Source organism: Pungitius pungitius, chromosome 12, assembly GCF_949316345.1.
Source record: "Pungitius pungitius chromosome 12, fPunPun2.1, whole genome shotgun sequence".
Lineage (NCBI taxonomy): Eukaryota > Metazoa > Chordata > Actinopteri > Perciformes > Gasterosteidae > Pungitius > Pungitius pungitius.
In genome coordinates this window covers 8,351,006-8,377,278 of record NC_084911.1, presented here as the reverse complement: position 1 = coordinate 8,377,278, position 26,273 = coordinate 8,351,006, and the positions used below count along the sequence as shown (strand labels likewise).

General features: G+C 42.4%; 2 protein-coding genes across 2 annotated transcripts in view; both read left to right on the top strand.

Moving 5' to 3' along the window:
• Positions 1 to 18,860, top strand: part of abca3b (ATP-binding cassette, sub-family A (ABC1), member 3b) — a 35,527-nt gene extending 16,667 nt beyond the window's left edge. Inside the window, exons 17-40 of the mRNA XM_037475388.2 lie at positions 27 to 125; positions 869 to 1,067; positions 1,161 to 1,467; positions 1,559 to 1,832; positions 2,488 to 2,692; positions 2,841 to 3,060; positions 3,257 to 3,415; positions 3,888 to 4,060; positions 4,529 to 4,663; positions 4,766 to 4,960; positions 5,056 to 5,243; positions 5,394 to 5,564; positions 6,390 to 6,586; positions 6,834 to 6,907; positions 7,182 to 7,309; positions 11,182 to 11,290; positions 13,449 to 13,611; positions 13,749 to 13,898; positions 14,208 to 14,368; positions 14,955 to 15,134; positions 15,222 to 15,363; positions 15,622 to 15,806; positions 16,071 to 16,212; positions 16,299 to 18,860. Of these exons, the coding sequence (XP_037331285.2) occupies positions 27 to 125; positions 869 to 1,067; positions 1,161 to 1,467; positions 1,559 to 1,832; positions 2,488 to 2,692; positions 2,841 to 3,060; positions 3,257 to 3,415; positions 3,888 to 4,060; positions 4,529 to 4,663; positions 4,766 to 4,960; positions 5,056 to 5,243; positions 5,394 to 5,564; positions 6,390 to 6,586; positions 6,834 to 6,907; positions 7,182 to 7,309; positions 11,182 to 11,290; positions 13,449 to 13,611; positions 13,749 to 13,898; positions 14,208 to 14,368; positions 14,955 to 15,134; positions 15,222 to 15,363; positions 15,622 to 15,806; positions 16,071 to 16,212; positions 16,299 to 16,483 (4,141 nt within the window). The 3' untranslated portion in view covers positions 16,484 to 18,860. The remainder of the gene's footprint in view (positions 1 to 26; positions 126 to 868; positions 1,068 to 1,160; positions 1,468 to 1,558; positions 1,833 to 2,487; positions 2,693 to 2,840; positions 3,061 to 3,256; positions 3,416 to 3,887; positions 4,061 to 4,528; positions 4,664 to 4,765; positions 4,961 to 5,055; positions 5,244 to 5,393; positions 5,565 to 6,389; positions 6,587 to 6,833; positions 6,908 to 7,181; positions 7,310 to 11,181; positions 11,291 to 13,448; positions 13,612 to 13,748; positions 13,899 to 14,207; positions 14,369 to 14,954; positions 15,135 to 15,221; positions 15,364 to 15,621; positions 15,807 to 16,070; positions 16,213 to 16,298) is intronic.
• Positions 18,861 to 20,970: 2,110 nt separating this feature from the next.
• Positions 20,971 to 25,776, top strand: LOC119219942 (cytochrome P450 2K1-like). Its single transcript, XM_037475463.2, has 9 exons — positions 20,971 to 21,253; positions 22,613 to 22,775; positions 22,913 to 23,062; positions 23,364 to 23,524; positions 24,109 to 24,288; positions 24,381 to 24,522; positions 24,800 to 24,984; positions 25,272 to 25,413; positions 25,500 to 25,776. Exons 1-9 carry the CDS (start codon positions 21,044 to 21,046, stop codon positions 25,682 to 25,684), a joined length of 1,518 nt encoding a protein of 505 aa, XP_037331360.2. The 5' UTR covers positions 20,971 to 21,043; the 3' UTR covers positions 25,685 to 25,776.
• The last annotated feature ends 497 nt before the right edge of the window (positions 25,777 to 26,273 follow it).

Below are 26,273 nucleotides of genomic sequence, written 5' to 3'. Positions count from 1 at the left end.
TGTGTGACCTCTTTGTTTGCTCTCAGGTTTGAGCTGCTGTTTGCCGAGCTGGAGATGAACAGAGAAGAGCTGGGCATTGCCAGCTACGGAGCTTCGGTAACCACTATGGAGGAGGTTTTCCTCAGGTGGGAGAAGAATAGAGTGTGCAGTGGGGGGGGGGTTCTAATTCTGCCGGATTTTTCTGAAAAGGCTGTACTCTCCAACTGCGAGACACATTTTTAATTAAGCAGCAGTGCACTGATCACATTCAAAAGAAGGTTGGTTCCATATACCATTTATATTTAAGAATGCCCTTTGTAGTTGCTCTGCAATCTATTCAATCTGATAATCTATTTGGTAAAACATTGAGCCACACCCTGATTTAAACAATTTTCGATTTTTGTTCATTTTTGTTTTCACCGTGTCTCCCCTTTGCCGACACATCTCAGTTCCGCCTGAGAAGTGGACCTGACATGTGCATCTGTGGTACCCAGCAGTAGAGCGATCTCTCTGCTCACTGCTAACGACGCATGCTATTTCAACTGTGCACAGAGTGTATTTCATCGTGCCGCTTGCCGCTGCCAAGACCAATGTTTGTCTCACATTGTTTACAAGTCGCACTGACTTGTGCCGTAAACCTGACACACAAACGTGACAAACAAGCTGCCGTTTGAACATTTGGTCATGGATTAAAACTAGAATGGATGGGTTGAAGGACATCACACAAAAAGGGCCATTGTTTGGTGACATTGATTTGCTTTTTGGAGTTTTTTTATACATATTTCAGCATTAACCCATTTTCCTCTCAAAAGTGAAGAATGGGGGGACTCTTTTGTTCCCGTTTGTCGAGTTGAGTTGATAAAAACATATCTTCAATTTGTGTTTTCAGGGTGGGAAAGTTGGTGGATTCAAGTTTGGACATCCAGGCGATCCAGCTTCCGGCCCTGCAGTACCAACACGAGCGGCGCTCCCACGACTGGACCACGGATGACGCCAGCAGCATGAGCGGCATGACCGACGTCACCGACTTCACAGACAGCGGCACGCTCATCTCAGAGGACTGCTCCAACATCAAGCTGAACACCGGGGTGAGAACGCCGGAAGCCAGATGATGCTTTTCATTCCGTGTCATTCGTCCCTGCTGCTCACACCCTGAGCTCCTCTGCCCCCCCCCCCATCAGGCCAGACTTTACGTGCAGCAGTTCTACGCCATGTTCCTGAAGAGGGCGCTGTACAGCTGGAGAAACTGGAAGGTGATGGTGGCTCAGTTCCTCGTGCCTCTGCTCTTCACCGTTTTGGCCTTGGTGGTGGCGCGCTCGTTCCCCAATCACCGGGACGCTCCTCACCTGAGGCTGGCCCTCAGGCGCTACGGCTCCACCAGGGTGCCCGTGGCTCTGCCGACCGGAGCCGGTTCCCTGGCCGCCGCCCTGGCAAATGCATACAGTTCACAGCTCTCGGCCCAGCTCGGCCAGCCCATCAACATCACAGGTAAGAACCGCGAGATGGTGGGGGGCGGGGGGGGGGGGGGCTTTACTGCTTAGCTGAGTACTTTCTGACCATATTCCCCTTTTTCCCCCAGATTTCACCGATTACGTCCTCACCCAGGCGGAGGCGGAGGGCGGCAGCTTTAACGAGCGCTGCGTGGTGGGCGCCGCTTTCCTCGGCAGCGGCAGCCATTTCACCGAAGCGACGGCCTACTTCAACAACGAGGGCTACCACACACCCGCCACCGCCCTCATGATGGTGGACAACGCTCTGTTCCGACTGCTAGCGGGGCCGAATGCCTCCATCGAGACGGGGAATTATCCGATGCCGCGCAACCTGTCCGAGGCCGCACAGAGCCAGCTCGTAGAGTGAGTGGAGGAAATGCTGCATGACGAGCAACGGTTTCCACATCACAGAGAGATAGAGAGAGCTTGGAGATGGAAGGGAACACTTCACTACACCTAAACGCATAGGCTTTACAGTTCTTGGGGATACTGTCCTGATCCCGAATTGATTGAACTGATTGAATTACCTGAACTGATTGAATTATCAAAACTGATCTGTTTAACACAGTAATGTCTCAGTTCAAGAGGTCACAGACCGTCTGTGCACTCACTTTGAACTTGATTTTACTTTTTCCAACAGTTTCTTATAAGAATGTCTGTCAATCGTGTTGCACGTCATTTCTCTCCACTTCTCTCAGAGGACAAACTATTATTGAAACATTTCAGAGGGAAAATAAATGCCTCAAAAAGGGATCCTGATGTAGCGTCAAACGCCAGGTACCTTTTTGTAGCAGTCATCCTGACAAGATAAAACGCATTTGTATTGATTTTTTAATTATAAATCCGGAATCTTTTAAGCAGTGAGAATTTGAACAGGTGACGATCAAGCCGTTCCCTCCATCTTTTCTCATCCATCTTTCCTCCTATTTCTTTGCCTTTCCGTTGCACTATTTCTCTTCAATTCCCTGCTCTCATGAACCCCTTTTCACCATCTTTCTATCCCTTCTTCCATCTGCAGGGGAAAGACGGGTTTCATCATCGCTATAAACCTGATGTACGGCATGGCGTCCTTGTCCAGCACATTTGCCCTTCTGCTGGTAACCGAGTCCTCTATCAAGTCCAAGCATGTGCAGAAGGTCAGCGGCGTCTACCTGTCAAACTTCTGGTTTTCTGCGCTGCTGTGGGACCTGGTCAACTTCCTGCTGCCGTGTCTCCTCATGCTGGTCAGTGGGACATCTGATCACTTGTTGTAATGAAGGGACTGACACTGACAAGCTAGCGCAAGCAGTGGTCCAGTCGGTGAGTACAGTATGCATGAGAAGATGCAGCCCTTGAACCTGCCTCTTGCCTTTACTTGTCTCCTGCTCTCAGGTGGTGTTTCAGGCGTTCGGAGTGAAGGCTTTTATAGACAACAACCACCTGGTAGATGTGTTGTTATTACTGCTGCTGTACGGCTGGGCCGTTGTGCCTCTCATGTACCTGCTCAGCTTCCTCTTCTCCTCTGCCGCTTCTGCCTACACACGCCTCACCATCTTCAACATGATCTCTGGCACGGCCACCTTTCTGGCCGTCACCATCATGACCATCCCAGGTGAGGGGAGACACGGGCTTCTTGTTTTTGCTTGAGATGTCTGTGTGGAGAGGATTGGTCTCTTGAAATGATACTGAGGAGGCTATTAGCTGTCCAAAAGACTCCATAGGTCAACAAGGGACTTAACATCGATGGACTCGTCTTAATCAGGGGAATTGTATGCAACACACAATAATGTTTTTGTTTCCTTCTGCAGAGTTGAAGATGCAGGCCATGTCACACTTATTGGATAAAATATTCCTCATCTTTCCAAACTATTGCCTGGGCATGTCCTTCAGCCAGTTCTACCAGAACTATGAGTTGATCACGTTTTGTACACACAGTATAATCACCGAAACTGTGTGCGAGGCTTTAAGTGAGTACTACTTAAATTCAGCCTAAGAATATATATATTTTTTTAGCTTTTTTGCTACAGTATGTTTTTAGTTGTAAAATAATGCAGTCTAAGATATAATTATAATGATGCATAAATTGGTTTAGTATTACACACACATACACCTGACGGTGGTTTGTTTTTGTTGAGACAATGATTATATAAATAATAGATCTATAGATTAAGATCATTTAAGTTTACAAATAAATGGAAAAGAGTTTATATTTTAATTTTCTAAACACATACATACAATATTTGGTTTGGACGAGGACAGCTCGACAAATAGTTCCTTAAATGGAAATTAAAGAGGAAGCACAAACGACATGCGTAATGCACCATTAAACTAGATGACCCATTAAACTAGGATGAAATGGTCCTATTTCCTATTACTCCCTACATATACTGTATGCTCCCTACATGTACTGTAATACTTGACAAACTCTTCTGGTTCTAGACATCACGTACCAGACGAACTACTTCTCGATGTCGGAGCCTGGCGTGGGACGCTTCCTTGTGGCCATGTCGTTGCAGGGCGTAGTCTTTATTCTTCTGCTGTTCGGCATCGAGCTGCAGTGCGTCCGCACTCTGCGGCGACTCCTCGCCTCCCTGGGCAGGAGACGCAAACAGGTAGACGGATGGCTTCGTCTTCAACATGGCTTTGTCCGCTTTTAATTTTTGAGGATTTAGTGATTTTCTGTATCTTACCATAATGTATCTTAAATGTAATACCTATAAGGTCAAGACGTCATCATTGGCTTCACCAAATTTAAACAGCCTTTTTATGTTATTGTGATGTATCAAGAAAATAATTGGCAAATGAATCAATATTGAAATAATAGTCAGTTGCAGGTCTAAATACCTTTTTTTTAGAAGGAAGTTCATAAAAGGGAGAGTTAAAGGTTCTGCAGGCTCTTCTTGTCAAGAAATTAAACTATACTTGCCAAATCGTGTTTCTATTATAGACTACTTCTTTAGGCTGCTATTAAGTAGCACTATATGTATTATATTAATACAAGCCCACTGCATATTTATGTGCAAAGGCCATGTGTGTACTGTTGCTGCCCGAGGACAAACAACAATTGCCGTGTGTCTTAGTTGCCTCTGATGGAGGATGCAGCCCTGCTCCCAGAGGACCGGGATGTGGCGGAAGAGAGGAAGAGGGTCCTGGAGTGCCAGCCGATGGTGGAGTCAATGATGGGCAGCCCTCTCGTACTGCAGGAGCTCAGCAAGGTGCGTAGCACAGGAGTCTTATTTTTTATTTTTTTCCCTCCGTCTGAATGAGATGAGTTTGTCTCAGTGCAGATACGACAATGGTACCTCTCTCCTCCTCAGGTGTACAGCAGCGGGGGGGATCTCGTGGCTGTTGACAGGCTGTCTCTAGCTGTAGGGAAAGGGGAGTGCTTCGGCCTCCTGGGCTTCAATGGAGCAGGCAAGACCACGACCTTTAAGATGCTGACATGTGACGAGAGCGTTACCTCCGGGGACGCCTACATTGATGGATACAGCATATTGAGGGACATTAAAAAGGTAAGAGAACTGGGGGATGGAAATCGAAACAAGTGGTGCACCGGCTGCTTTCAAAAGGCCTGATCTGAAGGAGAGCATTTATCTCTGGACTGCAGGTGCAGCAGCGCATTGGTTACTGCCCACAGTTTGACGCCGTGTTGGATCACATGACCGGGAGAGAAACTCTGAGTATGTATGCCAGACTCCGAGGAATACCAGAGAAGTATGTGTCTGGCTGCGTGGAGAACGTCCTCAGGTCACTGCTGCTGGAGCCTCATGCTGATAAACTGGTCCGCAGCTACAGGTGGGTCGACTGTTTAGAGCCTTCCCATTTTCAGTGTTTGTTTTTTTTCGTCTTGGGGTTTACATCTTTGCCTGAAAATAACACTATTTTTTTAAGCAAGTGTTTGCAAATGACATGTCGTTGTGTGTGTGTGTGGGTGCGTATATGCAGTGGTGGAAACAAGAGGAAGTTGAGTGCGGGCATCGCTCTGATTGGTGGGCCTCCGGTCATCTTCTTGGATGAGCCTTCGACCGGGATGGACCCGGTGGCCAGGAGGCTGCTGTGGGACGCTGTCACGCGCACACGGGAGTCTGGAAAGGCCATAATCATCACTTCTCACAGGTGAGCGTTGTAGCTGATATTGAATATCAGCACTGGTGCATTTACTTTGCTAGCTTGAAAAATACACAGTAGCTGTCTTTTATTTGATTATTTTCATTTTCTTCAATTTCATAATAGTTTAAAATTGTACTTAAGGGCAGTGCTTACTTGGATAATCTTGTTTCTGTTTCATACAAAACATAATGTAGCATTAAAGATCACAACTACCCGACTTCAGGATCTAAAGTACATACATGATCCCTCTATATGACGTGATTTGCTTCGTGTCACCGAGAGGCTGAGTAGGGTAGCTGCGTTCCTTTTGTTTTTATTTAGGTACATTTGTACAATCAATCAAGCATCAGTGTCATCTCTCACTCCTTCTCTTTTCATTTCCATTTCATTGATGCCAAACACCACGTGACCAACAATACCTGGCTCCTACAATCCCTGTCAGCTATATTTTGAAATGTTATTTAGAAATGAATAATAATTCAGTTATATGATAATATAATACTTTTACTGAGCACTTGGTAATTCTAGCTAAACAATTACTAAACAAAATGCAGATTTGGTGACAATCTCGCTAGATAAAGTGACTATAGGAGCTAGTGCTGCTAGCTACTTTCATCAGAAAAGACTTTGCTAGGAATTTGGGTCTGATCGCTGTAGTCTTGCTAGTTTCTCAAGATTACCAATTCAGTACTAATAATGTTAAAATAAAAGTAAAATATCACAATACATTTTTAAAATACTTTTTTATTTTATTTTATTTATGTCAAAAGGGATATGCCATGAGCACACTTACACTTTTCAACCTTTCTCCCCGTTATGTTCCCACACCAGCATGGAGGAGTGTGAGGCCCTGTGCACCCGGCTGGCAGTGATGGTCAACGGTCAGTTCAAGTGCCTCGGGAGTCCTCAGCACCTGAAGAGCAAGTTTGGCAGTGGCTACACCTTGCTGGCGAAAGTACACATAGAGGCTGAGCTGGAGGATAGTGACCTGCAGCTTTTTAAAGACTTCATCGAAAGTACCTTTCCAGGTCCGGTGCATGGAGTTGACATTTACTATAAACATACACTAACACAGTAACTAACAAAAACTCCCCAATACATAATAATAATTATGTCACGGAACAACGTGTATTATTGTAGTTGCAAAAATTTGCTTTCAACATTTGAATGCAAACATAAATCTGTTTAATTTACATTAAATATTTCTTGGGGTTTTATGGTTAAAGGGATCTGAAACAAACCTAATCGAACACTTTTTGTTTTCTTCCACCACAGGAAGTCAACTAAAGGATGAGCACCAGGGAATGGTGCACTATCATTTGACAGACAAATCACTTACCTGGGCCCAGGTAACATATTTATGCAGAAATGCAAAACAATCTCTTCCCTTGTGCAGTGTTAGGGCACATAATGAATCACGGTGTTCACACTAATGCTATGGTAGGATGGTCATGTTATGAAAAAATAGAAAGAAGAAATGTGTATATATATTTGTCTTTTCAACGTACAAAAGTTGCAGACTGTAGCATTAAATTGGGATGCAGACACAAAGCCTTCGATTAAACTACATTCTTATCCCACCATTGTATGCTTTCTCCCTTCGTATTGTCCACTACCTTCCAGGTGTTTGGCACTTTGGAGGCAGCCAAAGAGAAATACCAGATTGAAGACTACTGCGTGAGCCAGATATCGCTGGAGCAGGTGTTCCTCAGTTTTGCCCAGTTTCAGCACTGCTCTGAGAGTGGGAGGAAGTAAGTGGAGCCGGAATGTGTTCACGCCTTCTCCTTTTTCTGCAGTGCTATATGTGTGTGTGTGTGTGTGTGTGTGTGTGAAGGGGCTGTGTAAGATGGAGCTGGCTTTCATACACAGCAGGTGTGTACACAGGCCGGAGCAGGTTTTATCCCCAGCTCCAATTTTACCTTCACCACCAAAACAGACACACACACACACACACACACTGGGCCAGTTCCATCAACTTCAGAACTACTACATCAAGTCGGTGTTTGTTTGGTTTGAATTGTGATGTGATCGGGATTACACTGAGTGATTCAGCTTTGTGTGACGCACCATTCCAGCGCCGTTAAAGACAATGTTACTCATCGGATACTACAGCTACTCCGAGTTGTGTCTGTGGCTGGGTTTATTTCTGTGTACGGCTTGTCTATTTTTAAATTTCTAATAATTTCTGTTTTAATTTCTTTTATTTCATTGATTGTTTCCAAGCATTTGTGCTTTTTCTTTTTTTTTTTGCTGTTGTGATAACACAAGCGAATGAACCACTCCATATGATACGTGTAGGAAATAGTTGCACACCTTTGCGCCTTATCTAATTAACGAGGGTTCTTGCTGTATATTGACCTACACATGATGTCTTGTAACCATTTTGAGCCTCTTAATGTTGTTGTAAATAATGTGAGGTGTTTATTGTACTGAAATAGCCTTGCTCATTCCAGCCGTGCAGAACATTTACTATTTTTTGGCACAATGATGAATGCATGTATGAATAGGATTTACAGAGTGCGTGATACTGGAGGAGAGGCGAGCTGAAACACGAGTAGACCATTTATCCTCAGAGTACACTCCGTCCGGTCTGAGTGCTTTCATTACGCCTCCATTGTCCATGTGCTGTGAACCAATGTTTCTGGTCTCCTGCCAATCAAGTTTCATTAAGAGCGTGTTACCATGTGGATACTCAGCCTTCAGGTGAAAGGAATCGTGTGACAAATAAGATTATGCTCCAATGTGTCAGTAAAACAGGAGGCTGTGACTTTAAATCAAGTCGCATCAGGCCGCATTTGATCATGGGCCTAAAAATTGAAAGACTGCAATGACCTTTGAGCTTATGTGTATCATTATTCTTGCTATGCATCTCACACTATGTGTGTAGGTTTTTGTTTTTGTGTGTGTAGTACAAAGATTATGGCAACACATGATTCCTGATTTCATCCAGACTACTAAAACAGGGCTACGGTGGTTTTTCAATATTATAACAAGTCATTGTTATTGCGCTGCGCTGCGCTCAAACCACTGCTGCGTCATATTTAACGTTGAGCTGCTCCTTTCAGGGACGCAATAAAGGAAATTAGATTCCTTGTTCGGCTGAAGAACGATCGATGTTTGGTCCTCATGTCGGAGCGTGCCCAAGTTACCAAAGCCGTGATGGCGAATAAAAGACATTTGTAATTATATTTATTTATTCTGTAGGAATATTTAGAATAGCATTTGAAGTTTAACAAAAACCAAAAAGAATCCGTGGCATGTTGATGAGAAATGGATTCTCAGTTGTCCTGCTTTTTCATCCATTTTAGTTTAAAATGATTCCATAACATTGACCTGAGAATTCAAATGTCACCCTTACTCGTAAAAATTCCCTCCGATTTCACGCAAGTGACACGAATGTATTTACTGTCCAAATGGAATAAAATCTCACTCGACAGTAATGTAGAATAATAAAGTAGAAGCCGACGTTCCAGACAGTTATAGATAAGTGGCTTATAAGTCTTTATAGGATTTAATCCAATTCAAACATTTGTTACACTTGTTCATGTATTTGCACTCGTTTTTCTCATTACCTCTATGACTTAAATAAATTGTTAGATACCTAGAAATTTGCTCTGCTGATATCAAAGGATTAAGTTGTGTTGAAATACGATTCATCATATTTTAAAAAGGGAAATTGAGTCTGTTGGGGGAGAATTTGTTGAACTGCAAAGTGTGAGTCTCTCAGGAATTCTGTGTGTGACCTTTCTTGTGATCTAGCTTAGTTCCTGAGGACACCCTGGGACCCACAGATGCCTTGACTGATCCTGTTCCGATATCTGTCTGTTTAAATGTTTATCGCCATTAACGGGAGGGTCAGGGGCGACATCTGGGTTTTTTACTTTGTCCTGGGGGTTTCTGCTGAGACAACAAAGGTCCCTCTTTGAAGTGTATAAAACTCTTGTTCCCCCTTTCCTCTTTGTCAGATCTTCCTTTTTCTCCGAGGGAGAAGGAACAATCTTTCCCTTTTCAGCTGAATTGTAGTCGTTTGACTTCTGTCGGTACTTACAGCTTGTGTTGATGATTTCTGTATTCTTTATCATTTTCTTTATTCTAGTTAGTAATAAATACTTAATCACAAAGCAAGTTTAAGATACTTTAGATTTCTCATAAGGCTTCAAAACACGAATTTCCACCACAACGTCATTGTAATTGTGTTCTGTACATGTACTATGAAAATGAACAACTGTAACTGTGCTGCTATTATTTTTTAATTAAATAATGCTCTATGCAAATGGTAGCAAAAACCAATGACTGGTCCTATTTATTTGATGTGACACTTTACTCCTTTTGTTGAATCATTTCAAATGAGTTCATACCGCAAGTAAAACCTCCCATCATGGTCTTAGAGGTGACTTGTGTGCACGTCACCCTAAGGCTGAAACTAATGATTATTTTGATAATCGATTAAACAATCAGATGAAAAAAACAGTGTTAAAAAACTTTATTTTCCAACCCTTTATTCTAAAACTGAACTCCAAATTCACATTACAAAAATACAGGTTGCTCCTTCTGCATAATAATATTTTACAAAAAATCCAGAAAACTACAATAGAAATTTAACCGGATTTGTTTTAACGTCCGAACTTGTTCTCTAGACTACACTGAGACGCACACACTCCGAATCACACCCTCAAGCTCATTTGAAGCTTATTCGTTAGATTACCATCATTGAGGCATTCAGCAGTGGGGACAAAGACTTGTACAGAGTCAAAATACAGGTTTAGCAAGGCGGTGAGAGACGATAAACAAAATGTAATCTGAGAGACTCCAACGACAGTTCTCAGCTAATGACTGCTTCAGTTTGGAGAGGCTTTAAACACCTCACAAACCCCCCCCACTCCATGAATGACCCCCGCCTGGCAGACGAGCTGAATGTCTTTCAAATCTGCAGTAGAACTCAATGTCCTGACTCCATCCGCCACAACTCCACTACCCCTTTATATAACATTTACATTTAACATTTATTAATTAACAACTTTGTGTTACTGCCAAACATTGTACTTGGAAAGGTTGTTGCATGTATTTACATGATTTTGTCTCTAAAAAGTGACATGTGAATATTCTCCTGCTTTTGTTATCCATATGATAATGCTAAATGTACAAAAACTGCGCAGGATTTTAGAATGTGCAACATTTTACGAACGGCGCCCCAAATAAATGTCCCAGCTCAGGATTTTCTACATTTATTGGATCGGGTAGCAGCTCACTGTGAAGGTAATCTGTAAAAGCAACAGCGTGTGACCTGAAAACCCTCCCTTAGGGTCAGATACCTAAAAGTAAAAGTGCATTATTTAACTTTAGCCAAACAAGTCATTTGCTTTGCTCCCGCCCCCCTCCTCCTTTGGGATTTACTGTAAGCATGTCAAGCTGAAGAGGCGGTTAGACAATGGTGAACCCCGCCTCTTGTGCAACAGTATTACAGGTGAAATACAGTCTAACTCATGAGCTTTAGTCGGAGGTGAACCCTGACAGCAGAACAGATGGCTCTTTTTGGTGATTTTGTTGCGTCCCTTGGTTTCAGTGCCACCAGTTTTTTAGGGGCTCTTGTTCTCCTGATCGTCCTCTATCTCGTGTCCAATAGTTTGACCTCCCGGGAATTACGGAAGGTGCCTCCTGGTCCAAGGCCTCTACCCCTGCTCGGCAACCTTCTGCAGCTCGATCTCAAAAGACCTTACGTCACCCTCTTCGAGGTGAGTCTTAATGCAAAACAATTTTTGTCCAAATGTCTTTTTATAACCCCTGTGAGGTGTCTTGTGGAGCTGATGAAAAAACAACAGAAACTAACGAAATTGGGCCCTAAGTGTCTCCTTTTTAATCCTCAAATCTACCCTTTCCTCATACATTTTTTAGTGCGGATATTGAGTAGGTGTTGTGTTACAGTGATGCAACGTGTTCTCCTCTCTGATTGGGCATTTAACAACAGTTTTTTGGTGGGCGTAGCGTGGAACATGTCATACATATTTTATCAGTGCATTTTCGGGATGCTTGATATAGTTATTTACACATAACATCCACATTGTTAAAAGTGCTTTACAGATGTGAAAAACACCAAAAACCATTTATCTTGGTTCACCCTGAACCAAAAGGTTTTTTACGCCTGACAACGTATTGTTGTTTTGCTCGACAGGGTTCAAATCCAGATTGTGACGATCTTTTAATAAATGTATGTTCTTTTATGTATTTCTTCATACGTGGCTGTGATGTAGTGCTCACTAATACAATCGTAATCGCTGCAATGGATGCATTTTTGACATTTGCAACATGTTTGCGAATGTGTGACGAATCAGGTGACCGAGGCAGACAACATCCGCTGTCGGGGGAAAACAAACAGGCACCCGTAGCCAAACCGGTAGGTTCAAAAACCAGTAGGCACGTAACCCTGGTATCGACCCACAAAGCCAGGGCCCTTTCTCAATACCTGAGACGGTGAGAACGGACTCGAGTTCCCGCGAGAATAGACTCGGGTGACAGACTCGGGAGTCCTGACTCGCAGGTTCGGTAGAACGGAGAACGGTCATTTCCGCAATTGGAACAGCAGCTGACTTGGTGACGTCACCACGCCAGCTGGTCTTGCTAATACGTTTTATTTAGTATTTGACTTAAATATTTTACTATTAACAAGCTTTTGTCTAATTTTAATTTAAAATTAGAAATGCTATATAATATTGAGCACCATATATATAATCAGTCATACAATAATTAGCTTTATCATTTTAGGAGGAGGAGGTTGGATACAGTAACAGAAAATAAACTAATACAAAACTAACTTCAGTCATAAAATGACATTACGTTACTTAAATAAAGTAGTATTTATAAACTGTCGTTGTTGCCTGTTGCTGAGGTAAAATGCATTCTGGGATATTTGGCTCTCACAAGAACAGACGAGCCTGCTCCGATGCATGCCCGGTAAAATGGGCGGGGCGAGTCACATCCGGGTGTTATGACCGTTCTCGTCCAGATGCGGACCTAGAATTGGAACAGTACTCGGGCTGCGACTGATGACGTTTCACGAGTCCACGAGAACAAAGGTCCACACAAGAACGCATATTGAGAAAGGGCCGGATCCGTCTCTCCTCACCAGCAGCTGAAGTTGGTCCAGTTTGTTGCTCAGTGAGCGCACGTTGGAGAGAAAGATGCCCGGCAGCGGTGTGAGAGAACCACGCTGCGGAGACGCACTAACGAGCCAAGAGACCGATCCAATGAAAGGGTTCATAAAAGGAGAACATATATTTTACATATCTTCTGCTACAACAAAGAAATTGGGGATCACGTGTCTAGGAGGACAACATTTAAACGGACATTTTTTGCAAACAACAAAACATAGCACTAATACAAACAAGGCAAATGTAAACAAGGACAACGAACATCCAAAATAATAAAGCTAGACACACCATACATTAATTGTTAAAGTAAATTAAGTAAACATTGTTCACGGACTTAGAAGAGCCCGTTGCCTTCTTTTTAATCCACAGTTCTGTGGAGGATTAACCCACAATTGGACGACGGTGGCGTGATGCGCTGAGGATCGCAAGTTTGACGGTTTGAATCCCGTCTGCTCCATGTGCCGATGTGTCGAAGTGTGCTTGAGCAAGACACCGATCCCCCAATTGCTCCTCAGGCCAAATGTACACCGTGGGTTAAAATGCAATATAAGTCGTTTTGGATAAAAGCGTCAGCTAAATGACATGTCATGTAATACAAACCTCCCTGTCCTTTGGTCCGTACTTGTACCACTTAGTAACAGCAGGTGGCGTAGTTAAGCCATTTTAACAGGATTTATCTCAAACCATTTGAACTGTATCACATTTACACAGTCTCATACTATGCATTTTTTTTTTTTTTTTACAGCTTTCAAAGAAGCATGGGTCTGTGTTCACGGTCTACCTTGGAACCAGCAGAGTAGTGGTCCTGGCGGGATACAAGGCAGTCAAAGATGCTCTGGTCAACCACGCAGAGGACTTTGGAGACAGAGAAATCTCCCCTATCTTTTATGATTTGAATCAAGGCCATGGTATGATTTACCTTTGAATACTAATTTACTCTTTAGCACAGAACCAAATAATATAGTGACAGTGTCAAGTGTTGCATATAGTGACATCCAAATGACTAGCGCAGTTTAAAATAAACTTACACTTTTATGCTTGAAAGGAATTCTGTTTGCTAATGGAGAATCCTGGAAAGAGATGCGACGTTTTGCCCTGACCAACCTCAAAGACTTTGGAATGAGAAAGCAACTCTCTGAGCATAAAGTCTTAGAAGAATGCCAATATCTGATTGAAGTGTTTGAAAAGCAGCAAGGTACGGAGTAGAAATATACAAGGGTATAGTATACAAGTATACAAGGACATTTCTTACGGTATAAAAGAATAAGAGCAGAAAATCTTAATTGCGAGTGAATATTCCTGCAGAGTTTGTTATTTTGTGTATTCAGTACACCTTTAATACCCTGCAAATGGTACACTGTGCAAGAATCATGCCCCACTTTTTACTTGTTTTTGTAGCCTTCAATGTAAGTCATACTGAGGTTTCTTATAATTGAACAAAACACAACTTTACCTTTTGTGCTACATCTTAATAATTTCCTTTTTTGTCACTGCCATTTGACAGGGAAACCCTTCTATACAGAAAAGCCGTTAAGTTATGCTACATCCAATATAATCTCTGCTATTGTGTACGGCAGCCGGTTTGAATACAACGACCCCCAATTCATAAGTATGGTGAAGCGATCCAATGAAAGCATAAGGATTGTGGGCTCCACACAAATCCAGGTGAACTTCATATTTGTTTTTTGTTATTTTGCTGCAGTATTAGGGGTTTTATTAGGGTAGCTGTCAAAGGTCGTGCAGAATGTTAAACGACACCAGTATGTTATCGCAACAAGGCAAGAAAGTTTTATTTGTATAGCACATTTCAACAACAGGGCATTTCTAAATTCTTCATGTAAAAACATTAGAAACATACAAACTTCGGGGAGGGATTATAGGACAGAGAGCGGTGGGTGGAGTGAGTTCGGTTCCAATAATGAGCAATTCTTTCATGCGATGAGGAAGGGGAGGGGGGTGTGGGGGAAGGAGACCTGGATGGAGTTTACATTCTGGGAGGAAAGGACGCCTCCTCTCTGAGTGGGGGAGGAAGTGGGTCATCGGAGGCAGGTGGAGTCCTCTACACCTCTTAAGATCAATTTAAACTGATCAAAAGTGTATTCAAATATGGTTAAATATACTGTACGTATTTGGGCACATATAACAAATCTTGGTGTAAAATTTGTTTTTATTAGTATATGAATTCTACTCAGGATGTTGTTTGGTGTAATTTTCTCCACTAATCTTTGTCGCCTTCACTGCTACATCACAGGTTTACAACATGTTTCCCAGGCTGTTCAGTTGGACAAAAGAACGGCAGCTTTTGGTAAATAACCGGACGGAGACTGTCAGAGATGTCAAAGAACTAATCATGCATCTAAAAGACACACTGAACCCTCAGTCGTGCAGAGGCCTTGTCGACTGTTTTCTGATCCGGATGCAAAAGGACGAGGTAAGAAAATTTCTTTTCTTTTTTTCAACCATCCAAAAGACCTAATATCGTACATAGGTAATGAAATGTGGATGTTCTTTCTCTTAGGAGGCTTGTGTCAAGGACACTCCATACAATGAGAACAACTTGATATGTACAGTGACCAACATGTTTTCAGCTGGCACTGATACCACAGCGACAACTCTGAGATGGAGTTTGCTGTTTATGGCTAAATATCCACATATTCAAGGTAAAGAGGGGTGAGGATTGTTGGTGTACATTTTTTTTCCACTTGTAAAGCTTACTGGTCGAAGATAAAGTTCAAATAAAGTCCCTTAGCAGAAACGTTTTGTCCCTTTTGTTTATAGAAATATAAATAATCGTGAACATTTTATGCTACTGACTTTAGCAGTTACATGGTAGTAGGCTACGTCTTCAGAGACATTAGGTGACTGTGGGGTGGTCTAGATGCAGAAACATCATTGTATTTGTTCACGTGTGAGTCCAGACCAGGTGCAGGAGGAGCTGAGCAGGGTGGTCGGAAGCCGTCAGCCTCGAGTAGAGGACAGGAAGAACCTGCCGTACACTGATGCTGTTATTCATGAGACACAGAGACTGGCCAACATTGTCCCCCTTTCCATTCCTCACAAAACCAGCCGAGACGTCACCTTCCAGGGCTTCTTCATCAAAAAAGTGAGTTGCTCACACCAGTTTTATTTTGCTGGTAATAATATGTATATGCTTTAAAGAACCTTAAACCCCCGGAGCTTACTAAGGGATTTGATGGCAATAATCACTTTAAGTAAGTTTGATAGCAAACAAAAGCAGTATAACAGTCAAATAAAACAATAAATTAATATCAAATTACTAAAAATGTTTATTGTCTTCTTAAAGTCTAAAAAATCTAAATTATTACCATTATGCAACTGACATTTTTCTCTATACCTTTGCCTACAGGGGACCACTGTGTTTCCTCTTCTTACTTCTGTCCTTCATGATGAGAGTGAATGGGAGACCCCGCACTCTTTTAACCCTTCCCACTTCCTGGATGAGGATGGGAAATTTTTTCGGAGGGATGCCTTTATGCCTTTTTCTGCAGGTACCACAACTTTGTCAGGACTTTGTATTTCTTTTGTGTTTTTACAGACTAAGATGCAGTCTTTGCTCATCCTTTTGTTCTTACAGGTCGCAGGGTGTGTCTGGGTGAAAGTCTGGCTAAGATGGAGCTCTTCCTCTTCTTCAGCTCCCTCCTCCAGCGCTTTCGTTTCACTCCTCCACCTGGAGTGAAAGAGGAGGATCTGGATCTGACTCCAGCTGTAGGCTTCACCATCCCCCCGTCACCTCATGAGCTGTGTGCCGTCAGTCGCTAATGAACACAAGAGCTGAAGTATGGCTTCACACTGGTGACCATGGTATGAACAGGGTTTAACTCACAGGCAGCAGAAAAGTACATCTATGAGCGGTCTCACTCTAGATACGTGATAACACATCAACATCCCTGCGGATTGTTTACAACAGTGCCGAAAATACAAAAAATAAGAAACGCATATATGCTCCTGCTTCGGGTTACTTGTTTATTATTTTGACGAATAAATGTTCGTGGTTGCGTAGATTAGTTTTAGTACATTAGTTAGTACATTAAGAGATGCCCTTTCCAATAGCCAATACCTGTAGCTTGCATCTAAATATATCATATACAGATTTATAAATAAGAAAATAGAAATAAAGCTACTACAACTGCTTGAACTCAATTAGTTAGAATGGGTCAAAATGTTTTTTTGCGTTGGTGACAAGAATTCTTATTTCTTGAATAGATGAATGAATATTGTCTGATTTCATGTGTTTTTCTCCATCTTTACACCTTTGTTTTAAATGTATATATTCTATCATGACAGTCTGAAGTGTGGGCACCCGGTCTTCCGAGAGGGCCTGTGGCTTCAGGTGGGAATAAAGGATCAGCCAAAACCCAAGGGTTGCAGAGAAATCTAACGGAAATTGTATTTATTATAACCTGAGGGGAAGAGGGGAGGGGGCATAAACAAACTCAAAACGCCGGGTTGACCGGGATCGCCGGAGGCATCGGGCAGCTCAGCTGGACTGGTCCTGGAGTGAGAAGGGCAGCGGGATTAGTGACGGTCCGCTTCTTTTCTTCCCCTCCCGCAGTGTCGTCTCACCCTCCCTCTTACAGCCTCCTGATTACGGTTCTGATTCAGAACACCTGGGAGGTGCACTTAGGGCCACCTGCTGTAGTACCGCCCATCCACTACCACGCCTCTTGGTGGCCGTTGCCTGGCTACCCCAAGCCATGTGGGGCGCTGCTCACCAGCTGGGCCATCACAGAGGGCACGTGTGCTGTCCTTTGTTTACTATTTTTTACCCTCAGAGCGTTCACTGGTTAAGCCGTTTTTACTGTCACATTGCAATGCCTTGTGGGAAATTAGATGCTGACTCAGAAAGGCCTCATTAAGGCCTAAAAATGTCAGCATGAGTGCACTCAACACTTTTGACAATGAGACAGCCCTAGATCCTAAAGGAAATAGTAGGAAGGGCGCCTCAACGTCAGAGTGGGTAAAGGTGTGGACTGGGCATATTTCCTCTTTCCTACTGAAAGGCAATACACAACGTTTGCTGATTACAACTATTTTGAGCTGAAAGGCAGATATTTACTATTTGTAATGTCGCTGGCAACCGTATTTATAAATGCAATAAGGTTATTGAGGGATTGATTTGATGGATAGCATAAAGACAACATTTTAGAAAGTATACCAGCTTCACATATAATGCACCATCTTTCGTGCCCCCATTGCAGGTGTTTTCATTTTTTGAAAGGAGCCAAGACAACGAGGCCGTGTCCCAGGCCTTGGAAGGAGATGATGTTATGGACGTTGCAAGAAAGGGTTCATTTGTCAACTCTCTCAACCCTCAGGCTGAAACTACAGCAACTCAAACATATGATGCATTTGTTGGCGAGTTCTGCTCCTGCAACGTCTACATGCGCACAATACCCAGAGTTAAGCAGTACAACATCTGAAAATAACATTGTGAAGAGCCAGAAGACTCAGGAATGTGCGTGCCTTATTATCTTCACTTTCCCTTTACACCATAAGATTTACATCAGAGAGGTTTGTTTGTAGTTCACCTGAGGATTCAAATGTCATCCTTACTCGTAAAGATTCCCTCTGATTTCACACCAGTGACACAATTGTATTTACCGTCCTAATAGAAGAAAATCTCATTTAAGAGTAATTCACTTTAATTTACAGCTTTGTATGATTCACATTCCTTTGTTATCTCAGTTTGTGTGTGGAAAAAGTAGAGACAGACCTTCCAGACAGTTATAGATATGTGGCTTATAAGTCTATAGGATTTAATCTAATTCAAACATTTGTTACACTTGTTCATGTATTTGCACTCGTTTTACTCATTACCTGTATGACCTAAATTGTTTGTGTTGAAATACAATTCATATTTAAAAAAGGGAATTTACGTCATTGTAATTGTGTTCTGTACATGTACCATGAAAATGAGCAACTGTAAATGTAAATGACTTTATACCGCAAGGGATAGGAGGCGCAACCTAAAACCCATAATGGTCTTAGAGGTGACTTGTGTGCACTTCACCCCGAGGCTGCAACTAACAATTATTTTGATAATTGATTAAACAATTAATCGGATAAAAAAAACATTACAAGCATTAAAAAGCTTTAATTTCCAACCCTTTATTCTAAAGCAGAACTCCAAATTCACATGGCAAAAATACAGGTTACTTGTGAACAATAATTTACAAGAGATAAAGAACAAGCCAGAAAATTTAACAGGATTTGTTTTAACGTCCAAACTTGTTCTCTAGAGTCTAGACCAGTGGTTCTCAACTGGTCTGGCTCCGGGACCCACCATCACCCCTTAATGACAAGGAATCAAGGAATATTCTCAACTTCTCAAATTTATTCAAAATCATGTTCATAAGGTGAATTTTATATTTTATATTCAGGATGTTTAATTATCCTAAAAACACAATGTCTCCCCCATATCAGAATGGTTTAACCCAACCTGGCACACGTTGCTGAAAACGTGGACAGACACTCCGCTGCATTAAAAAAGTCCCTTCAAAATAAAATCACAGGATTTTTTTTTTTTTTAACCCTAAATTTTAGTTTCCCATGCAAAGGCCCGGGGACCCATTAAAAACGGGTCCGCAACCCACTAGTGGGTCACAACCCACCAGTTGAGAATCACTGGTCTAGACTACACTGAGACTCACACACTCCGAATCACACCCCCATGCTCATTTGAAGCGTATTCATTAAATTACCATCATAAATGTATACACCATGTCCGAATTCAGCTAGACAAAATGACACATTGCTATGAAATGACTTTAAAATGGCATTTGTAAATAAATAAAGGCTTCTTAGCTAGCCGCGATGGTTTAATGGTGTTACGCCCGGCCTAGAGGAGCCCGAGCGCCGGATACACAAGAGTCTCCCCACCTCCCAAATTTAGACCAATGCTGCAGCGTTCTTGTTCACAATGGTTAGTTATTACAAGGACGAGGTCATGAATTCTCTTCAGGGTGAGCGTGGCCCAAAACAACAAACAAAACAATCTGTGCAAGTCCCCTACGTTCCCTAGAACACACAATGAAACAAACCAAAGTACAAGTGTCTTTACCTATCTCCCTACCCGAAAACAGGAGAAAACATGAACATACAAAAAAGGCTTCTCATCCCTACCGACCTCCTTGCTAAACCCCCCCACCACCCAAACATCCACGAGGTGCACCATGGTCCAGTTAGAAGCAGGAGAGACAGGGAAAAGAGCCCTGGATGGCTCGCACAGGATCCCTCTTATACACCAATGTCCAATCGTCTGCAAAAAGAAAAGAGACATAGAGCAAAGCAAAATATACAGCAGCCCCCTCATGCAGGGAGGTGAACTGCAAACTATGACTGTAACGTGTGTGACTGCGCGGCTCCGGACAAACGGCACTCGACACCAGGATGGTGGGTTCCAAATGCTTTTTATTATTTTCATTCGGCTCGGTGAGACACGCCGGCTTCCCGCTCGCTCGATCTCCTCTCTCTCGCTCGCCCCAGCTTCACTGCTCAAATAGGGGAGAGCACACACACACAATTATCCCCAGCTGGTTGTCATTGTTTCCACCTGGCACCGTTCCCCGAGCCACTCCCCCTATCTCCCACCTGCAGCCGGGCTGAAACCACGCCCGCCACCACAATGACGCTCTGAGTAATAACATGGATCACCGTGTGTTTCTCTTTACAACATCAACTACCGTACAACCCATAGTTGATGCGCGAGCGCACTAGACTACTGTATATGACTGCATTAAAAGTACAACACAAACAAATATATTGGTCAACAATAACCGAAATGGGACAAAGCACAAAACATATGTATATAAGACAACAGATTCAACAGAGGCTTTCCTCTACGTCGATGCGGCTCTTTCTTTATATTTGCTCCGCGCATCTAATTGAGTGACGTAATAATCGCGCGACACAATGAACACTTTTGAAACTAAATTTTTATCGATTTTATCGATTCGTTGTTGGAGCCCTACTTCACCCCCCTTTTGCTGCAGCGTAAATGTCCCGGCTCTGGATTTTCTACATGTATTTGATCGGGAATCAGCTCACTGTGAAGGTAATCTGTAAAAGTAACAGCGTGTGACTTGAAAACCCTCCCGTAGGGTCAAATACCTAAAAGTCAACGTGCATTATTTAACTTTATCCAAACAGGGCATTTGCTTTGCTCCCGCCCCCCTCCTCCTTTGGGATTTATTGTAAGCGCATGGAGCTAAAGAGGCGGTTAGAAAATTGTTAACCCCGCCTCTTGTGCAACAGTATTACAGGTGAAATACAGTCTAACTCATGAGCTTTAGTCGGAGGTGAAGCCTGACAGCAGAAGAGATGGCTCTTTTTGGTGATTTTGTTGCGTCCCTTGGTTTCAGTGCCACCAGTTTTTTAGGGGCTCTTGTTCTCCTGATCGTCCTCTATCTCGTGTCCAATAGTTTGACCTCCCGGGAATTACGAAAGGTGCCTCCTGGTCCAAGGCCTCTACCCCTGCTCGGCAACCTTCTGCAGCTCGATCTCAAAAGACCTTACGTCACCCTGTTCGAGGTGAGTCTTAATGCAAAACAATTTTTGTCCAAATGTCTTTTTATAACCCCTGTGAAGTGTCTTGTGGAGCTGATAAAAACGGACAACCATGAAATTGGGCATCACGTGTCTCCTTTTTAATCCTCAATTCTACCATTTCCCATAAATTTTTTAGTGCGGATATTGAGTAGGTGTTGTGTTACAGTGATGCAGCGTGTTCTCCTCTCTGATTGGGCATTTAATAAAATGTTTATAACCAAGGAGTCCGGGTTGGTCCACGTTGTATCTGGTCCCATGTCTGCTCAGCCTCCTGCACGTTGCCGACCAGGATGAATGAAGCGAGCTCACAGGGGGGAATAAAATAGTTTACAGTTAATGATGAAGTATTCCACATCAGGAGAACAATGTTGTTGGATCACTGTTGCACCAGCTGATTTTGGAGGAGAAGCAGATTCCTCCACCCTTCGTCTTGCCATAGGGCTCCGTGTCGCGGCCCTCTCTGAGCAGCTTGAACTCCGCCAGCTGGAGCGCAGAGTCCGGTATCGATCCACAGAGCCACGTTTCCGTGACGCACAACACGGAAGGATGTGGAAAAGGCTCCGTCTCTCCTCACCAGCAGCTGAAGTTGGTCCAGTTTGTTGCTCAGTGAGCGCACGTTGGAGAGAAAGATGCCCGGCAGCGGTGTGAGAGAACCACGCTGCGGAGACGCACTAACGAGCCAAGAGACCGATCCAATGAAAGGGTTCATAAAAGGAGAACATATATTTTACATATCTTCTGCTACAACAAAGAAATTGGGGATCACGTGTCTAGGAGGACAACATTTAAACGGACATTTTTTGCAAACAACAAAACATAGCACTAATACAAACAAGGCAAATGTAAACAAGGACAACGAACATCCAAAATAATAAAGCTAGACACACCATAAATTAATTGTTAAAGTAAATTAATTAAACATTGTTCACGGACTTAGAAGAGCCCGTTGCCTTCTTTTTAATCCACAGTTCTGTGGAGGATTAACCCACAATTGGACGACGGTGGCGTGATGCGCTGAGGATCGCTAGTTTGTCGGTTTGAATCCCGTCTGCTCCATGTGCCGATGTGTCGAAGTGTGCTTGAGCAAGACACCGATCCCCCAATTGCTCCTCAGGCCAAATGTACACCGTGGGTTAAAATGCAATATAAGTCGTTTTAGATAAAAGCGTCAGCTAAATGACATGTCATGTAATACAAACCTCCCTGTCCTTTGGTCCGTACTTGTACCACTTAGTAACAGCAGGTGGGGTAGTTAAGCCATTTTAACAGGATTTATCTCAAACCATTTGAACTGTATCACATTTACACAGTCTCATACTATGCATTTTTATTTTTTTACAGCTTTCAAAGAAGCATGGATCCGTGTTCACGGTCTACCTTGGAACCAGCAGAGTAGTGGTCTTGGCGGGATACACGGCAGTCAAAGATGCTCTGGTCAACCACGCAGAGGACTTTGGAGACAGAGAAATCTCCCCTATCTTTTATGATTTGAATCAAGGCCATGGTATGATTTACCTTTGAATACTAATTTACTGTTTAGCACAGAACCAAATAATATAGTGACAGTGTCAAGTGTTGCATATAGTGACATCCAAATGACTAGCGCAGTTTAAAATAAATGTACACTTTTATGCTTGAAAGGAATTCTGTTTGCTAATGGAGAATCCTGGAAAGAGATGCGACGTTTTGCCCTGACCAACCTCAAAGACTTTGGAATGAGAAAACAACTCTCTGAGCATAAAGTCTTAGAAGAATGCCAATATCTGATTGAAGTGTTTGAAAAGCAGCAAGGTACGGAGTAGAAATATACAAGGGTATAGTATACAACTATACAAGGACATTTCTTACGGTATGAACGAATAAGAGCAGAAAATCTTAATTCCGTGTGAATATTCCTCCACAGAGTGTTATTTTGTGTATTCACACCTTTAATACCCTGCAAATGGTACACTGTGCAAGAATCATGCTTTTTAATTGTTTTTGTAGCCTTCAATGTAAGTCATACTGAGGTTTCTCATAATAGAACAAAACACAACCCTACTTTTTGTGCTACATCTTAATAATTTCCGTTTTTGTCACTGCCATTTGACAGGGAAACCCTTTTATACAGAAGGGCCGTTAAGTTATGCTACATCCAATATAGTCTCTGCTATTGTGTACGGCAGCCGGTTTGAATACAACGACCCCCAATTCATAAGTATGGTGAAGCGATCCAATGAAACCGTAAGGATTGTGGGCTCCACACAAATCCAGGTGAACTTCATATTTGTTTTCTTTTTAATTGCTCCAGTATTAGGGGATTTGCACACTATGGCAGCCGTCAAAGGTTGCGCAGAATGTTAAACGACACCAGTATGTTATCGCAACAAGGCAAGAAAGTTTTATTTGTATAGCACATTTCAACAGCAGGGCATTTTAAAATTCTTCATGTAAAAACATTAGAAACATACAAACTTCGGGGAGGGATTATAGGACAGAGAGGGGTGGGTGGAGTGAGTTCGGTTCCAACAATGATCAATTCTTTTATGCAGTCAGTGAAGGGAGATGAAGAAGGGGAGGGGGGTGTAAGGGAAGGAGGGAAGGAGACCTGGATGGAGTTTACAGTGTGGGAGGAGAGGACGCCTCCTATCTGAGTGGGGGAGGAAGTGGGTCATTGGAGGCAAGCGTGTTTAAATGCTAAATACACAGTTTATGGTTAAATATACTGTACGTATTTGGGCACATATAACAAATCTTACTGTTGAATTTGTTTTTATTAGTATATGAATTCTACTCAGGATGTTGTTTGGTGTACATTTTCTCCACTAATCTTTGTCGCCTTCACTGCTACATCACAGGTTTACAACATGTTTCCCAGGCTGTTCAGTTGGACAAAAGAACGGCAGCTTTTGGTTAATAACCGGACGGAGACTGTCAGAGATGTCAAAGAACTAATCATGCATCTAAAAGACACACTGAACCCTCAGTTGTGCAGAGGCCTTGTCGACTGTTTTCTGATCCGGATGCAAAAGGACGAGGTAAGACAATTTTCTTTTTTTTTCAGCTTTCAACCATCCAAAAGACCTAATATCGTGCATAGGTAATGAAATGTGGATGTTCTTTCTCTTAGGAGGCTTGTGTCAAGGACACTCGATATAATGAGAACAACTTGATATTTACAGTGACCAGCCTGTTTTCAGCTGGCACTGATACCACAGCGACAACTCTGAGATGGAGTTTGCTGTTTATGGCTAAATATCCACATATTCAAGGTAAAGAGGGGTGAGGATTGTTGGTGTACATTTTTTTTCCACTTGTAAAGCTTACTGGTCGAAGATAAAGTTCAAATGAAAAGTCCCAAAGCAAAAACTTTAACGAGTAACTTTCTTTTTGTTCCTTTTGTTTATAGAAATATAAATAGTTGTGAACATTTTATGCTACTGACTTTAGCAGTTACATGGTAGTAGGCTACGTCTTCAGAGACATTAGGTGACTGTGGGCTGGTCTAAATGCAGAAGCATCATTGAATTTGTTCACGTGTGAGTCCAGACCAGGTGCAGGAGGAGCTGAGCAGGGTGGTAGGAAGCCGTCAGCCTCGAGTGGAGGACAGAAAGAACCTGCCGTACACTGATGCTGTTATTCATGAGACACAGAGACTGGCCAACATTGTCCCCCTTTCCATTCCTCACAAAACCAGCCGAGACGTCACCTTCCAGGGCTTCTTCATCAAAAAAGTGAGTTGCTCACACCTGTTTTATTTTGCTGGTAATATTTATAATGGTAATAATAGGTATATGCTTAAAGAACCTTAAACCCCCGGAGCTTACTAAGGGATTTGATGGCAATAATCACTTTAAGTAAGTTTGATAGCAAACAAAAGCAGTATAACAGTCAAATAAAACAATAAAAACAATAAATTAATATCAAATTTTTAAAAATGTTCATCGTCTTCTTAAAGTCTAAAAAATCTAAATTATTACCATTATGCAACTTACACCTCTCTCTATACCTTTGCCTACAGGGGACCACTGTGTTTCCTCTTCTTACTTCTGTCCTTCATGATGAGAGTGAATGGGAGACCCCGCACTTTTTTAACCCTTCCCACTTCCTGGATGAGGATGGGAAATTTTTTCGGAGGGATGCCTTTATGCCTTTTTCTGCAGGTACCACAACTTTGTCAGGACTTTGTATTTCTTTTGTGTTTTTACAGACTAAGATGCAGTCTTTGCTCATCCTTTTGTTCTTACAGGTCACAGGGTGTGTCTGGGTGAAAGTCTGGCTAAGATGGAGCTCTTCCTCTTCTTCAGCTCCCTCCTCCAGCGCTTTCGTTTCACTCCTCCACCTGGAGTGAAAGAGGAGGATCTGGATCTGACTCCAGCTGTAGGCTTCACCATCCCCCCATCACCTCATGAGCTGTGTGCCGTCAGTCGCTAATGAACACGAGAGCTGGAGTATGGCTTCACACTGGTGACCATGGTATGAACAGGGTTTAACTCACAGGCAGCAGAAAAGTACATCTATGAGCGTCTCTCTCTAAATACGTGATAACACATCAACATCCCTGGGGATTGTTTAAAACAGTGCCGAAAATACAAAAAATAATAAACACACATATACTCCTGCTTCTGTTTCCTGTTGTTTTGGGTGGTGGGGGGGTTTCAAAAGGATTTTCTTTCTTGTATTAGTATTGCAGAAATCAAATACTGTTTTAGCCCACTGTAAATACATTAAGAGATGCCCTTTCCAATAGCCAATACCTGTAGCTTGCATCTAAATATATCATAAACTTATTCATTATTTTGGTGATTACTTGATTGATTAATTTTTTTCATCGGTTTTTCAGAAATACCAAATTAAATGTAATGATTTTACTATTTCCTTCTATGTTTTTGGATGAAAAAAGAAATAAAGAACTACAACTGCTTGAACTCGATTAGTTAGAATGGGTTAAAATGTTGTACATGTTTTGTCAAAATTCCCTTAGTGACAAGATTTTTTATTTATTGAATAGATGAAAAAATAT